General features: G+C 39.6%; 2 protein-coding genes across 4 annotated transcripts in view; one reads left to right on the top strand and one right to left on the bottom strand.

Annotated features, from left to right (window-relative positions):
* vps41 (VPS41 subunit of HOPS complex) overlaps positions 1 to 4556 on the bottom strand; it is a 165633-nt gene extending 161077 nt beyond the window's left edge. The window contains exon 1 of the mRNA XM_043688929.1: positions 4466 to 4556. Coding sequence (XP_043544864.1) covers positions 4466 to 4483 — 18 coding nt within the window. The 5' untranslated portion in view covers positions 4484 to 4556. The remainder of the gene's footprint in view (positions 1 to 4465) is intronic.
* A 41-nt stretch (positions 4557 to 4597) lies between these two features.
* pou6f2 (POU class 6 homeobox 2) overlaps positions 4598 to 14583 on the top strand; it is a 581389-nt gene continuing 571403 nt past the window's right edge. For 2 of the 3 annotated variants that reach the window (XM_043688935.1, XM_043688932.1), the window contains exon 1: positions 4598 to 4765. The gene's annotated coding sequence lies outside the window, so the exon portion shown is untranslated. Of the gene's footprint in view, positions 4766 to 13041; positions 13136 to 14583 lie in introns of all 3 variants that reach the window. The other variant, XM_043688930.1, reaches the window with a different exon arrangement.

Here is a 14583-nt window from a genome sequence, read left to right as displayed (position 1 = left end):
ATACTGATTTCAGCGTAAGGGCAAGTGATCAGAGGGTGAAAGTAAAAACAGTTGTTATGCAATGTTATGTTGTATCACCCAAAACTCTGGCAACAAGGATGGTGGAAGCGAAACAATCAATGATTTCGAAACAAAATTGGATGGTCACTGCAGGTAAATACCCTGTAGGGCTGTAGAGAAACAGGTCAGTGTGACTAACTGGACTGGTTTACAGAAATCCAGCATTAACTTTGTGGGCTAAATCCTCCCATTATATGCTGCAATGACTATTATGTGGCAATTTTTAACATGCTAAAATATTCCAAGGCACTTCAGCAGAGTGACCATTGGTGACCTTGCAGAAACTTACACCAAGCCATTTGGGACAGGGCGAGTGGGGTAATTCAGAACTAAGGGTCCAAATAGTTGAAGGAAGAGCCAACAAGGGTCTGAAGGTGTTGGGACTAGAACTGGAGAAAGAACATTTCAGAAATTATAGAACTGGAAGAATTTAAAGATGGGGAAATGGAGATAGGGATTGGGAGATTTTAAAATCAAAGCTTTGGCAGACAGGGACTAGATCGGGAAACCAAGGCATTGGATGATGTATGACCTGATGCAAATTATTGTACTGACAGCGCTTTAGAGTAAGCTAAAGGATGGAAGAGGGCATAAATTTAAGGTCCTCACATGGAATTTAAGTAAAATGGCAACTTTTTGTTTAGTGGTTCAAACATACAAAACCAAAAAGGATAGAAAAATTGAAGTTTATAAAACCTGTTCTGTCAATCTGTAGATTCCAATAAACCCATTCTCCTATCCAGCACTTTTCACCAACAGCACCTCCCAAACACTTTATATGCACACACACAGAGCAGCATGTCACCTCTTGGAGAGGCAAAATGAAGCTACTACAGAATTCATTGTTACATTTCAAAATTGGTGCAAAGTTCCCTCTTAAAATGAATTCTGTAGTTGTTTGACAATGGAAGTATGAAAATAAGCTGTGAGTAGGGAGTCAGATTAGTCCAAGTGGCGCATAGTGAAGAAAAAGAATGACAAATTTAATGCTCAATAGTCTAATTTTGCCCTGGAACATCCAAGGACTCTGTTTGATGCTCTTTCTATCATTAAAAGTTATTCATTCATTGCAGAACACTCCACTTCAGACAATAAAAGCAAAATGTCTAAGATATTTTGGTGAAAAATGTATGATTCAGAAGTGCAATTTGTATCAAAATAAGTGACTTAACTCCTCAAAGGGGAAATAGATGCAATCATGATAATAGGCTACAGATAAAAAAAATCACATCACATCTGAACAACCAATCATTTGGCACAAACATGAGGTGGTGGGGACAATTTGGGTGATTTTGTGCTGAAATAAGAGATATTTTGAACTAAGAGGAATTGCCTGTAAAATATAACATAATTATTTGCAAATTCTTACAACAACAGATGACAAAAACTAGAGCTGGAATTGTCACAGAAGTTTTGAGAGACAAGTTTCCTAGGCGACTAACAAAGTTCTATGTGTAGAACTTGCTGAATTTAGTAATTTACAAATGTAGACATATTTGGCAAATTAGGCCAGATCTTCACATTGCAGATACTACCAAGGATTATTTATGCAGCCCAAGATTTTATTATTTCAGTTGCAATTTGATGACAGGTCAGAAGACCAAAAACATTGACTCTAATTCTCTGTCCATAGATACCGCCTGTCCTGTTAGATAAATGAATTTAGAAAGTTCTGAAATAGTTAACTGATATTGTCATAAACCGTATCAGCACTGAAACAGAAAGCTTTAAAATGTTTTACTATAACACCCTATTTCTGCAATTAAACACATTTTATATACCAATACAATGACTGTACCAAATTGAGGAGCACTTGTTTTTGGTTTGTCTATTAAAAGAAGAAATATGATTGAATGCCACCTTGAAATAAAGTAAATGCAGCATCAAGTTGCTTGCAAACCTTACAATGGATCAAATAAAAATCGAAATAACTGTTTACACTGGAAATCAGCAACAAAATTAGAAACTGCCCTTTTAGCAGTTCCTGTTTTTGTTTATAATGGACCAAATTCTGAATTATATATTTAACGCCATGAACATAGTATCACTTCTCATAAGAAGTTAAAGTTGTTGGTCCATTTGAGTCTAGGGCATGAGCTTGGATGGCTGATCTTTATGTTGACACACTGTGATTTAATTTTGGCCAGAAATAATTAAATACCTTTATACGACCTTTCATATTGAAAAGGTTCCTGCTCCCAAAAGATTGTTTAATGCACCATAAACATTAATCAGAAAGTAGCTCTCACTATGATCCATTTCAGCCTATCGCTGTCGGATATTAACTCCATCATCTTCACAGCCTTGCACAGTTTCTTCAAGAGGAGGTCAGTGTCTTGGCCTCAGTTGCCTGTAGAAACTTGATTACCCTCAAACTAAATACCTCACTATCAACTGTATACATTTCCTTCAGAAGTTCTTAATCCTCTGCCTCCTTAGCTTGCTGTCCTGGTAAATAGAGCCATAGAGTTATGCAGCATGGAAAGAGACCCTTCGATCCAACTTGTCCATGCCGACCAGGTTTCTCAAACTCAACTAGTCCCATTTGTCTGCATTCTGTTCATATTCCTCTAAATCTTTCCTATGCATGTACCCCTTCAAATGACTTTTAAACATTGTGATTATACTCACCTCTACCACTTCCGCTGGTGCACCTCAGGTCCCATTTAAATCTTTCCCCTCTCACCTTAAACCTATGCCGGCAAATTTTAGGCTCCCATACCTAAATTTGTGGGCGGCACGGTGGCACAGTGGTTAGCACTGCTGCCTCGCAGCGCCAGAGACCCGGGTTCAATTCCCGACTCAGGCGACTGACTGTGTGGAGTTTGCACGTTCTCCCCGTGTCTGCGTGGGTTTCCTCCGGGTGCTCCGGTTTCCTCCCACAGTCACAAAGATGTGCAGGTTAGGTGAATTGGCCATACTAAATTGCCCGTAGTGTTAGGTAAGGGGTAAATGTAGGGGTATGGGTGGGTTTCGCTTCGGCGGGTCGGTGTGGACTTGTTGGGCCGAAGGGCCTGTTTCCACACTGTAATCTAATCTAATCTAATCTAATACCCTTGGGAAAAGACCCTAGCTATTCCCCTTATTCTATGGTCCAGTCATAATTTTATAAACGTCTATAAGGTTATCTCTAACCTCTAACACTCCAGGGAAAAAGATTCCAGCCTCTCATAACTCAAAGCTTGCAGTCTCAGCATCATCTTTGTAAATCTGTCCTGCACCCTTTATAGTTTAACAATATAATTCCTATAGGAGGACAAGCAGAATTGTTTGAGTCAGAAAGGATTGTTGCATGTTTACTCCTTATTGTCATGAACTACTGACAGAAGGTTCCCACTGGGTCACCTGGTTTTAAAAGACACATTGAAATTTGAGAGCAAGTGTACCTCAGAATTCACTCCCGATCCCAAAGACTTTCAAACATATCTGCTAGGTTAGAAAGCAATTTTCTAGACATTGTTGAATACCAGCAATCTACTGGAAAACTGTTTCTCAGTCAAGCTGCAATGTGACTTTGAAAAAATCATTTATATAAGCATTATTTTAAAACAGCTTCTTTCTCATTTAATTGTGAAAATGCTCAGTCTGTACAAAGCTCAGACAGAAGGAAGACGGTCCCCTCAGCTTCATTAAACAATTGTCAGCGGCAAATTTGTAGACAATATCTCAACTTTCACATTTATATAGCACTCCTGTTGCACAAAATAATCCCTTGCGCTTCAAAGTAGCATGATCAAATATAACATAATAGAGCCACCTAAAGCGACAGCAGGACAGCTGACCAAAAGCTGATTGACAAGAAAACAGACATAAAGAGGTTGAGAAGGTTAAGGGAGAGATTTCAAAGTATAGGGCCTTGGTAGCTGAAGGCAAGCCTGTCAATAGTGCTGCAAGTGAAATGGGCCATGAATAAGAGATTAACATTGGAGGAGCATCATGATCTCAAAGTGTTCGCAAAGACACAAGTGATAAAGCAGGGACACTTGTGTTAGACACCTATGAAACTTCACCTAAACACTGAGCATATTCACTACATCATCCATGATAGACAAGGGTACGACAGTAACAGTATGCAATTTACATTTGCTTTCCAATATGCATGTTCTGAAGCGAAAGCAATCACTGCACATTACAGATTTAGAAAAGGCACGAAACAAACGTGAACAGATTGAAGCGGAAAGCTGAAGGAAACTAGTCCTTCTGTAACGCTGTGGGATTTTTAAGCAGAGACACAGGAAACTCCCACAAACTGACAGTGTCCTGAGGGCCCTCAACCATCCCGGCAACAGGGAGAGGCTCTCGATCAGCCCAGCTGCTGCTCGCGGTTACTCGCCACTTCCCTGAGAAGCGACCGCATGATCACACTGACCATCAACTCTGAGATCCCTTGTCCTCCTATATTTACCTGACCGACTTCCGCCATAATGTCCCTGACTCTCAGCGTCCTGTCAGCTCTGAGAGAGTGCGGCAGACAGCGCCTGCGCGATGGCGACTGCCGCTGAGGCCGCTGGGAGTTGTAGTCCAGTTTGGCAAAGCCTGTCAGAGAGGACTTTGGGCTTTAAAGAGACTTGGTCCAGAATTCGGTATATTTCTTTTCCTTTGCACTCTGTACTGCTGAAGTTCAATCACCAGAGAAATCCACAATATGTACCTCATTTATTGAATATTCAACTGGACGTCCCAAAGTCATCATCCTGCAATTTGAGTGAGTACCGATTATTCCTCATGTCTGTTTTCTATCTTCTGCCAAATTCCCTACCCACAAGAATAGATATGTTTGAATTTTATATGCCTCAGAACCATGCAGAGACAAAAACACGATCACCCACATGTGCTAGAGGTTTTATTTACAGAGCTTCATGTTTGTTCCGTGCTTATAGCTCTAGCTTTTGACAACTTATAGCAGCTTTGTTTATTTTCTGGATCTGCATCCAGGCTTGACTAATCAAGCACGATGAACATTAATAGAAGACATACTCCTAATCAAATACAAAGCAATTGAACACAATTCCATCCACTCTTATTTATGTTAACTATCTAATGTGTGAAACCTTATCAAATGACGTCTGGAAATCTACACTAATAACTATAGACTCCCTTATCTATTACTTCAGTTGGGTTCTCAAAATATTCATGATATTTGTTATACATGCTGCCTTCAAGTCTCTGCTGACTCCCTTAGTTCATATTTGGCTCATTGACCATTTTTCCTTTATGTGAATCATTTAAAATCCTTGCTTGCTGATTACTTCAGCCATCATTTCAGTCTCAGAGTCTGCGTTGATTTCTGGTCCAGCAGTATCTTGATTTTAAAATTCTCATCCAACCCCACAAGAGAGTTGTGTGCATCCCCACTTTCTTTTAGTGCCATCACCGGTTGTGCCATTAATTATCCGAGTCTTAAACTCTCAAATCCTAACTGTAAACCCCTCCATTAGGATGACTAACCCTTGCATAATAAACTAAAAACATTGGGCATCTGACTGGTGTGAATTTATTTGTGCTGCACGATCTGTAAAAGTTGGGGTTAATGTAGGTCCTTAACTGTCAGAAATGGGGGAATTTATAATGGGGAGCAAAGAAATGGCTGACCAACTAAGTTTGTGCTTAACCTCTGTCTTCATTAAGGAGGGCACAAATAATGTACCAGAAATGATGAAGAACACAGGATTTAGTGAGACACAGGAACTGAAATGAATCTATATTAGTAAGAAAATTATGTCAGAGAAATTGATGGGATTGAATAGAGGAGCAGATTCAATGGGTTGAACGGCCTACTTTTATGTTTCTGTGTTTCTGCTGAGCTTGTTATAGTCTTCCATGCACATGTGCACTGTGATGGTCCACTTATTGAGGTTGTAAAAAAGTTAAATCACAAAGTTACATGACATCAGTGCCCTGACGGGATAGTCTAGAGCATAGGCCTCCAACATAAGATGGTCCAGGAAAATCTCACATGGTTGGTCACTCTGACTTCCATGTTTACACTTCTAGCTTCTTTAAGACATTCCTTTAAACCCAACTCTTTGACCAAATGTTTGGTTAGCTGTATCAAGTCATCAAACATGTTTTGATCCCTGCTGATGGTAATGCTGGACAAGCCAGATCTCAGCGTGAAACCTGGCTTGATAGCTCATCAGTTTTACTTTTGTAGTTTGGCTACTTGGTGATCAGTTATTGTTTGACATGAGGCTGCAATTTTCTTCTAACAAAATAAAAATATTTATTATACAAAAAGAAAAAAAATGTATATTGACAATTTAGAAAAATCTTAACATAAACAGCAAAAATACAAAAATTCAACTGTTTCCCAGCAATATACTTTACAGTCATGCAAACCCATTGAAATATCATTCCTATGGTAACTCTTTAACTCAAATTATTCTTTCCGGCTCTGCTCCTTGGATTGCTGAAGCAATTTAAGACTTCTTTCTAGCACTGATGGCTCTGATGTTTTTTTCCGATTCTAACAGCTTGCAGATTTCTACCAACTCCCACAACCTGGAGACTTATACAAACTAACCTCTCACAGTCTGGAGATTTCTTTAAAACTTAAAACAACTGTTTCTCTGCTTGGAGTTTTTTTCTTCTGAACTTGACTAATACGTGGTATCTGGCCATCTGTTTTTCAGTATGTTATACAAGCTCAACGTTGTAAGCATTCAGCAATTGTTTTCCCAGATAGCTGATTGAGTCAATTAATTTCAGTCACATGCTTTCTTGGAAAAAAAAGCCTTTAGTTCACTATTCAAAACATTTTTTTTGACCTTTATTAAAAAAATGGCCCAAAAAATGTTTTTTTTTAGCTGAGTTGAGAGTGTTCTGGATGTTGTCAGCCTTTTCAGAAATGTTATTACCCACCTGTAGGGCATTTGGGACTTTAACCTGGGTCTCCTGGCTCAGACATTTGCACAGTATTACTGCGCCGCAAAAGTTTTTTTTTCAAACAAACTCTTCAGATGTGTTATAATACACCTCTGAAACAGGGTTGCCCTTAAAACCAGGCCTTCTGGCTTAAACTTAAGGACACTACTACTGCGCAACAAGAGCCCCCATGGAGAGTAACCTGTCACATGCTGACTTGTGCCTTGTAGTTGATTGATAGACTTTGGGGAGTCAGGAGATGAGTTACTTTCTGCAGGATTCCTCATCTATAATTTGCTTTTGTAATTGCTGTATTTATATGATTGACTAGAAAATAAACGGAACCAATGATAATCATCGGGATACTGATTAGACGGGATTCAGTTATGCTAAAGCCATTGAATGTCAAGAAGAGATAGTTTGCTTGGCACTTTTGTAGAGTGAACAATACTTCTCACTTGATATTGCATTCAGGCATGGACATCTTCAGTATCTGAAGAGTTGCTAATGATGCTGAACATTGTGCAGTCCTGCTTCTGACTTTATGATGGAGGGAAATTCTTTGAAGAAGAAACTGAAGATGATGGAGTTAAGCATCTGCCAAGCCCATAATCACTACCATCTAGAAGGACAAAGGCAGCAGATTGACTGGTCCATCATTGGCAAGTTCTGCTCCAAGCCACTCACCCTTCAGACTTGGAAAGATGTGGCATTACTTCAGTGTCACTGGGTCAAAATCCTGGGACTCCTTCCCTAATAGCACTGTGGGTGGATCTACATCAAATGGAGTGGAGCAGTCCATTAAGGAAGGTCACCACTATCTTCTTGAAGGAAACTGGGAATGGGAACTAAATGCTTGGCCTAGCCAGTGATGCCCACACTACACTACTGGCAATGTTCTGTGACTGAGATGATTAAGCCTGTAACAGCTGCAACCACCTTCATTTGGGTTATGACACCAATCAGCGTATAGTTTTCTCCCTAATTCCTGTTCATTTAAATGTTGTCAGAATTGTTGATACCACACTTGCACAAATGCCATCATGATGTTAAGGGCAGTCATACTCATGTCACTTGTTGAATTCAGTTCTTCATCTATTTTTCAATGAAGGCTAAAGATGTCATAATCTGAGAGGTCTTAGTGGAACCCAAATTGAGCATTACATGTTGGTTCTTGCTGTGTAAGTGCTGTTTGCTGGTACTGTTGATGACAGTTTCCATCACTTTGCTGATGATTGAGAATAGACTGATGGTATTAATTGACTTGGTTGGGTTTGATCTGATTTTTGTGAATTTCTAGGTAATTTTCCTTATTGTCAGGACTATGCCAGTGTTGTAACTGCACTGGAACACGTTAATATCACATGGTTTTTGAATATGCATCTAGTTGTGTCAAGTATTCTTTAGTCTGTTGATAAATCTGTTGGTGCATGGGCATGTGTACGTGTGAGTTTGTGAGATGTGTAGAATATAAGGGTGTGCATGGTTGAATGGTGCTTTATATCAAAGTGGAAGTATTTGGGGTTTCTCTGAATATGATTCAGTGTGAGAGTGCAGAGACGTGTATGAAGATGTTAATCTATGTGTCTTGTGTGTGTGTGGGGGGGCATGTGCTTAAGAACATGAGGATGTGTGTGAGCTGTGTTTCAGTGTGAAAGTGCACGTTTGGGTGTATGAGTATCTGACTTGTGTAATATTGCGAGTATGAGGGTGTGCATGCTTGTGTGCATATGTGTGTAACTGCCACAAAATATCTTGCAAATCCACTGGCAAAATAGGTGCTTCAATATCCATGATCTCTCCCGGTGAACATCCTCAGTATAGGGGCATTAGTTTTGATCAATCAACTGCATTGGACAGACTGTTGTCTGCGTGGCAGACATAAGACTTCCAAAACAAGCTTTCTCCTCGAAACTTCGTTACAGCAAACAATTACCGGGAGGGCAGAAGAAAAGCTTTGAAGGCATCCTCAAATCTTACCTGAAAATACACTATCCCCAACCAGGAATTTCTAGCTTAAGACAATTTGGAGAAGATTCATCCATAAAGGAACCTTCCATTTTGAGAGTCTCCGATAGGACCAGATGAAGATCAAGCACAAACAGTGGAAGGAATGAACAAACACCAGAGTGACCAGCCTTTGGCATGGTTTGAATATCTAGCATTTGACTATTTAGTCACCTCAAAACCCACAACACCAGAATGGAAGAGAGTCATAATTGATCCTACAGGAGACAGAGGAGTCAGAATGGATATGTGAGTGTGAGAATTCTGTATATTTATGCAAATAAGAGGGCTAATTTGTGTGTGTTGGGAAGAGTAAGTGTGTATCAATCTGAGAAAGTCAGTGTGTCAGTGTTGTAATGCAAGATTAAAATGTACAGAATGCATAAAAATTCCAATGCATGATGGGTGTAATATTTTATTCCATGAAGATCATATCTATAAATGCACTTATGAAAATGCTTATACTAAAGAAATGAACTTCATGCAGTGGATGCCTGAAATTTAACAATCCAGACATGAAAAAAAGTGCTGAGAGCTAAACTACGAATCTCAATTCAGCTGAATTACCAACTTGGTTGTTGAACAGTGGGAGCAGGGAAAAAGATCTAATAAATTAGTTCAGTAGGAGTGACAGTTACCAGTCCCAAACTGATTTCTTTTACCTACTGTTCTCACTCTATAGGTAGGTTTGGAATTAAACCTGGATTTGAAGCATGGCAAAGAATCAAGATGGAGTGCTAGCACGTCCATGATATTGTTATTGCTAATTCCTTTTGAACACGGCAGCTAGATCACCTAGGCCATTCGGGTCCCATAATGTATCTTCTGCATCTTTTTTCATCTCAAGCCAGGGGTTCCATACTTTCAAAAGGATCTTTCCTAATCCCAAGTCATTACATGCATGCTCCAATTCTCTTCGCCAGTTCTCCAGACATTGACAGATGCTTTTGGCCATTCTCTTAATGGCACCTGCTCGGTCTGTCTGCTTGCTCCTTGTAGTTTCCATCTCCTGCTTTTGACCACTGGGTTTGTATATGCTCCTTTTGCCACTTACGCAGCTGTCCTTTTCCAAAGCAGATGCAATTGCACCTGTCCTGGATGACACACCATGAAAACTGTGGATTATGTCCTCCTGAAGTCGAACTGGAGCATACAGGCTCTTAAAACAGTGTGGAAGTTCAAAGTCAGGGCTCAGTATGACTGTCCGTCAGTGAGCAGAGGATAGGCGTGTATGATGTATGTATGAGTACATGTGTCTGTGGTGTGTGGTTGAATGAGTGTGACTAATGTAACACATTGATTCCAGAAAGGAAGGAAACAGAAAGCAGGAAACAATATGCCAGTTAGCATACCAGCTGTGATAAAGAAATTGCCAGAATCCATTAGTAAGGAAGTAAAAGCAAGATACTTAAAAAATCATAATAATATTATGTAGAGACAACATGGCTTTACGAAAGGTAAAGTGTGTTTAACTAATTTCTAGAGTTTTTTGAGGAAGTGAAAAGCAGGGTGAATATGGGGGAACCTGTAATTGCGCTGTATATGGATTTCTAATCAAACGTTGGTAACATGCTATATAAAGGTACTACAGAAGATAAGATATTAAAAGATATAATTTTTTTTATTCATTCATGGGATTTGACTTCATGGTTTGGACCAGTATTTAGTGTTAATTTCCAGTATCCCTTGCAAAGTTGATAATGAGTTGACCTTAGTGTATGTGCAACAACAATGCTGTTCGGGAGGGTGTTCTAGGATTTTGATATTGCAACAGTGAAAGAATGCTAATAATTCCAAGTCAAGGTGGTGAGAGACTTGAAGAAGAATGTGTAAGTGGTGGTGTTCCCATGTATCCGCTGCCCTTGTCCTCCTAAATGGTAGTTGTAGTGAGTTTGGAAGGTGATGGATAAGAAGCTTTAGTAAATTTCTGCAGTATACTTTGTAAAAGGTATACACTGAGGCCACTATGCATTTGTGAGGGAGAAAGTGAGTGTCGGAGGAGGTAGACTAGCTTTTGTCTCCTCACTTAAGGAGTTACTTCAGTGGAGATTCATTTAACTCATTCCTTGGATGTACGTCTAATTTTACGCAGTTGTAAAGTTTGGGTCCGTAACCTCTGAATGAAACATATAGGATTCTGAGCTGACTTGATAGGGTGGATATTGAGAAGATGTTTCTCTTGTGTGGAAGTCAAATTCTAGGTTGTAGAGTTTAAGAATTAAAGGTCTTTTAAGGTGTGGTTGAAAATTTCCTTCCCTAAGTGGTGTTAAGCTGTAGAATTCTCTTTCCCAGAAAGCAGTGGAGACTGGATCGGTAAATTTGTTCAAGGCAGAGTGAGATTTGTTTTTGATTAATGAGAGAGTCAGGGATTATGGATGAAGACAAGTAAATGAAGTTGAGACCACAACCAGATTAGACATGCTCTTATTCCACAGCAGAGCAGGCCTGAAGAGCCAAGTGACTTACTCCAGCTTCTGAATCCTAAATTCCTTTGTTCCTTTAATGATATGTGTGTGTTTATACAAATGCAAGACTCAGTAGGATTTGTGAGAGTATGATATATTGGGTGAGTGTATGAGGGTATGTGCAAAAGCGTATGTGAAGTGCTAAAGTTATTGTGAAGGTGTGTGTGTGAGAATGGGAAGGTTAGGGGGATATAGGAAGTCAACGAATAGAAATGTTATGTATGTGTATTTTGAAAGGAGAGGTTTTTGCGTGGCTACGTAATTGTGCTATTGTGTGTCGTGCCTGAATTCTCTACATATGGCAAGGGTTTTACTAGCAAGACTGGGAGCATCTATCATTACTACATGAGAGAAATGTGGCCAGCTGATTGTGATTGTGGCTAACAGATTTATGGCTGAAGGGGCACTGGACAATTCTGTTGGTTAGGTGAGGGCAGTCAATGAGTTGCTGATTTTCCATCATCTCATGAAGAGGCTGATGCCACTTTTAAGTCTATAATAAGGCAAGACTAATTCCAGCCTTTTATTAATTTGTTCAAACAGTTGCACAGAAGGGAAACTATTAATTGTTTGTTAGATTTATAACCTGTTTTCCCTATTTTATCACTGGCTCTCTGTTGTTTATTTCCAAAGAGTTGTCAATACTCAATGGACCAAATGGCTGACTTATTCTCCATGTCCTATGATCTAAGTGCTTACAATTTCTGTTACTGGTACTTAAAAAGTCTGGTTGAGAGATTTTTATTAGGTTGTTTCAGCAGCTGTTTATTTTTATGAAACTTATGATCAGGTGAGGAGGGTTTGATTGGATCTCTTCTTTTCCCTCATCCCATTTGAATGCAATAGTTTTATTATGTTAACATGGATATACTTCTCAATTCAGAGAGTTTTTAACTGTTCACATTCTATCAGCATAAAAAATAGAAACGTTTTCTTGAGCTTTACCAAAGTAAAGGGTATACCTTATATTGTACTTAACCCAGTCTAAGTAAAAATATAAAAAGCACTGGTATTTGCAGATGCACACGCATGTAGTTAATCAAAGTGTGTGCTCTTACAAGTATATTACAAAATGGGAAAGGTGAAATTAAATAGGTTGAACTCCAGTAAAATTTAAAAGGGTTTGCAGTTCATGGAGATTAGCGACTTGCCTAACTTTAGGCTGAAGTTGGCAGTTCAGTGCTTTCATTCACTTCTGCTTCCAGTTTTGATGTGGTTTTTCTTTGCAGATGGACAGTTTATTTGTTATTCTGCGTACAGTTATGCTGGATTCACTTCCTTTAAAAAGTTCTGCCTGGAGTAATGACAACAAGCAGACAGAGTTAAAAAACTACTATAGGTTGGGAGGAGGGGGAGAGAAAGAGAGGAAGCAATCCACTTTGGGTATTGTTCCTGTGGATCATTGGGATATACAATGGCATGGGGGCAAATGGAGAGTATAAAGGGCCATTGAAGGTGAATGGGAGTGATTTCATTGGCATAGGATAATGGGTAAGATCTTGTGAAGTTATCTTTCAAACGTTCCTTGCATCCAGACCATTCTAATCAACTTTTCCTTAGAAGGCAAATACCTCATCTCAACAACCGGCCTAGTGAACTTCCTCTGAACTGCCTCCAATGCAAGTGTGCCTTTCATTTTATGTAGGGAGACTAAAACTCGAGATGTGCCAAACTAGTGCACTGAAAATTATAAGAAGACTTCCCCACATGCCAACAAAACCCAGCTCTATAAGTGTGCGGTAAGTATTAAAAATTGTTTGAGAGTATAATGCTTGTGTGAAGATTTGTATTTGTTGTGTGTAAGAGTGTGAAGTCTATCAGTAAGAGTGTGAGGGATGTGCATGATTGTGAGAGGGTTTGGGATGTACGTGTGTGATGTATGTGCATGGCATATGAGTGTGTAAAGTGAGTATGTGTGGGGAAGTGCGTATGTTTGAGTGTGAGCATGTATCTGTGAGTGAGGGAGTGTGTATGAAGATGGTAGGAGTCTTTTAGGTGTAACTGAGAATGTGTGTGCATATGAAGGTGCGCCTGAGGTGTGTATTTGAGCGTACATATTGAATTATGAGGGTGTGGGAAAGTTAAGCAGGCGAGTGAGCGTTTTATGTATGAGTGCCTTTTTGGAAATTCATGTACACCACTTCAACACCATTACCCTCGTCATTCCTTTCTGTTGCATCATCAACTATTCACTCAAGTTGGTTAAGAATGATTTACCCTTAACAAAGCTATGTTGAGTTCATTTAATTAACTTTTAATTGCCAAATTGATTATTAATTTTGTCTCATTATTATTCCTAAACACTTGCCCATCACCAAGGTTTTCTCCACATCCTTTTATTTTGATGCCATGCCAAGTTCAAGGAAGATTGGAAAATGAAGGCTAGAGCCTTCATAATTTCCACTTTCACCTCAGCATTGTTAGATATATCCCATCTTGCTTTGGTGCTTTATCAATTTTATGAATCGACAGCCGATCATATACTACTCCTTCTCAATTTTAAATTATAAAGTCATAGAGATGTACACCATGAAAACAGACTCTTCGGTCCAACCCATCCATGCCGACCAGATATCCCAACTCAATCTAGTCCCACCTGCTAGCACCCGACCCATATCCTTCCAAACCCTTCCTATTCATATACCCATCCAAATGCCTCTTAAATATTGCAATTGTACCACTTCCTCTGGCAGCTCATTCCATACCCGTACCAACCTCTGTGTGAAAAAGTTGCCCCTTAGGTCTCTTTTATATCTTTCCCCTCTCACCCTAAATCTATGCCCTCTAGTTTTGCACAGCCCGATCCCAGAGAAAAGACTTTGCCTAATTACCCTATCCATGCCCCTCATAATTTTGTAAACCTCTATAAGGTCACCCCTCAGCTTCCGACGCACCAGGGAAAACAGTCCCAGCCTGTTCAGCCTCTCCCTATAGCTCAAATCCTCCAACCCTGGCAATATCCTTGTAAATCGTTTCTGAACCCTTTCAAGTTTCACAACATCTTTCCGATAGGAAGGAGACCAGAATTGCACGCAATATTTCAACAGTGGCCTAACCAATATCCTGTACAGCTGCAACATGACCTCCAACTCCTGTACTCAATACTCTGTTCAAGAAAGGAAAGCATACCAAACACCTTCTTCACTATCCTATCCACCTGCGATTCCACTTTCAAGGAGCTATGAAC

The sequence above is a fragment of the Chiloscyllium plagiosum genome, chromosome 4 (genome assembly GCF_004010195.1).
Source record: "Chiloscyllium plagiosum isolate BGI_BamShark_2017 chromosome 4, ASM401019v2, whole genome shotgun sequence".
Classification (NCBI taxonomy): domain Eukaryota; kingdom Metazoa; phylum Chordata; class Chondrichthyes; order Orectolobiformes; family Hemiscylliidae; genus Chiloscyllium; species Chiloscyllium plagiosum.
This window is presented reverse-complemented; position numbering and strand designations above follow the sequence as displayed.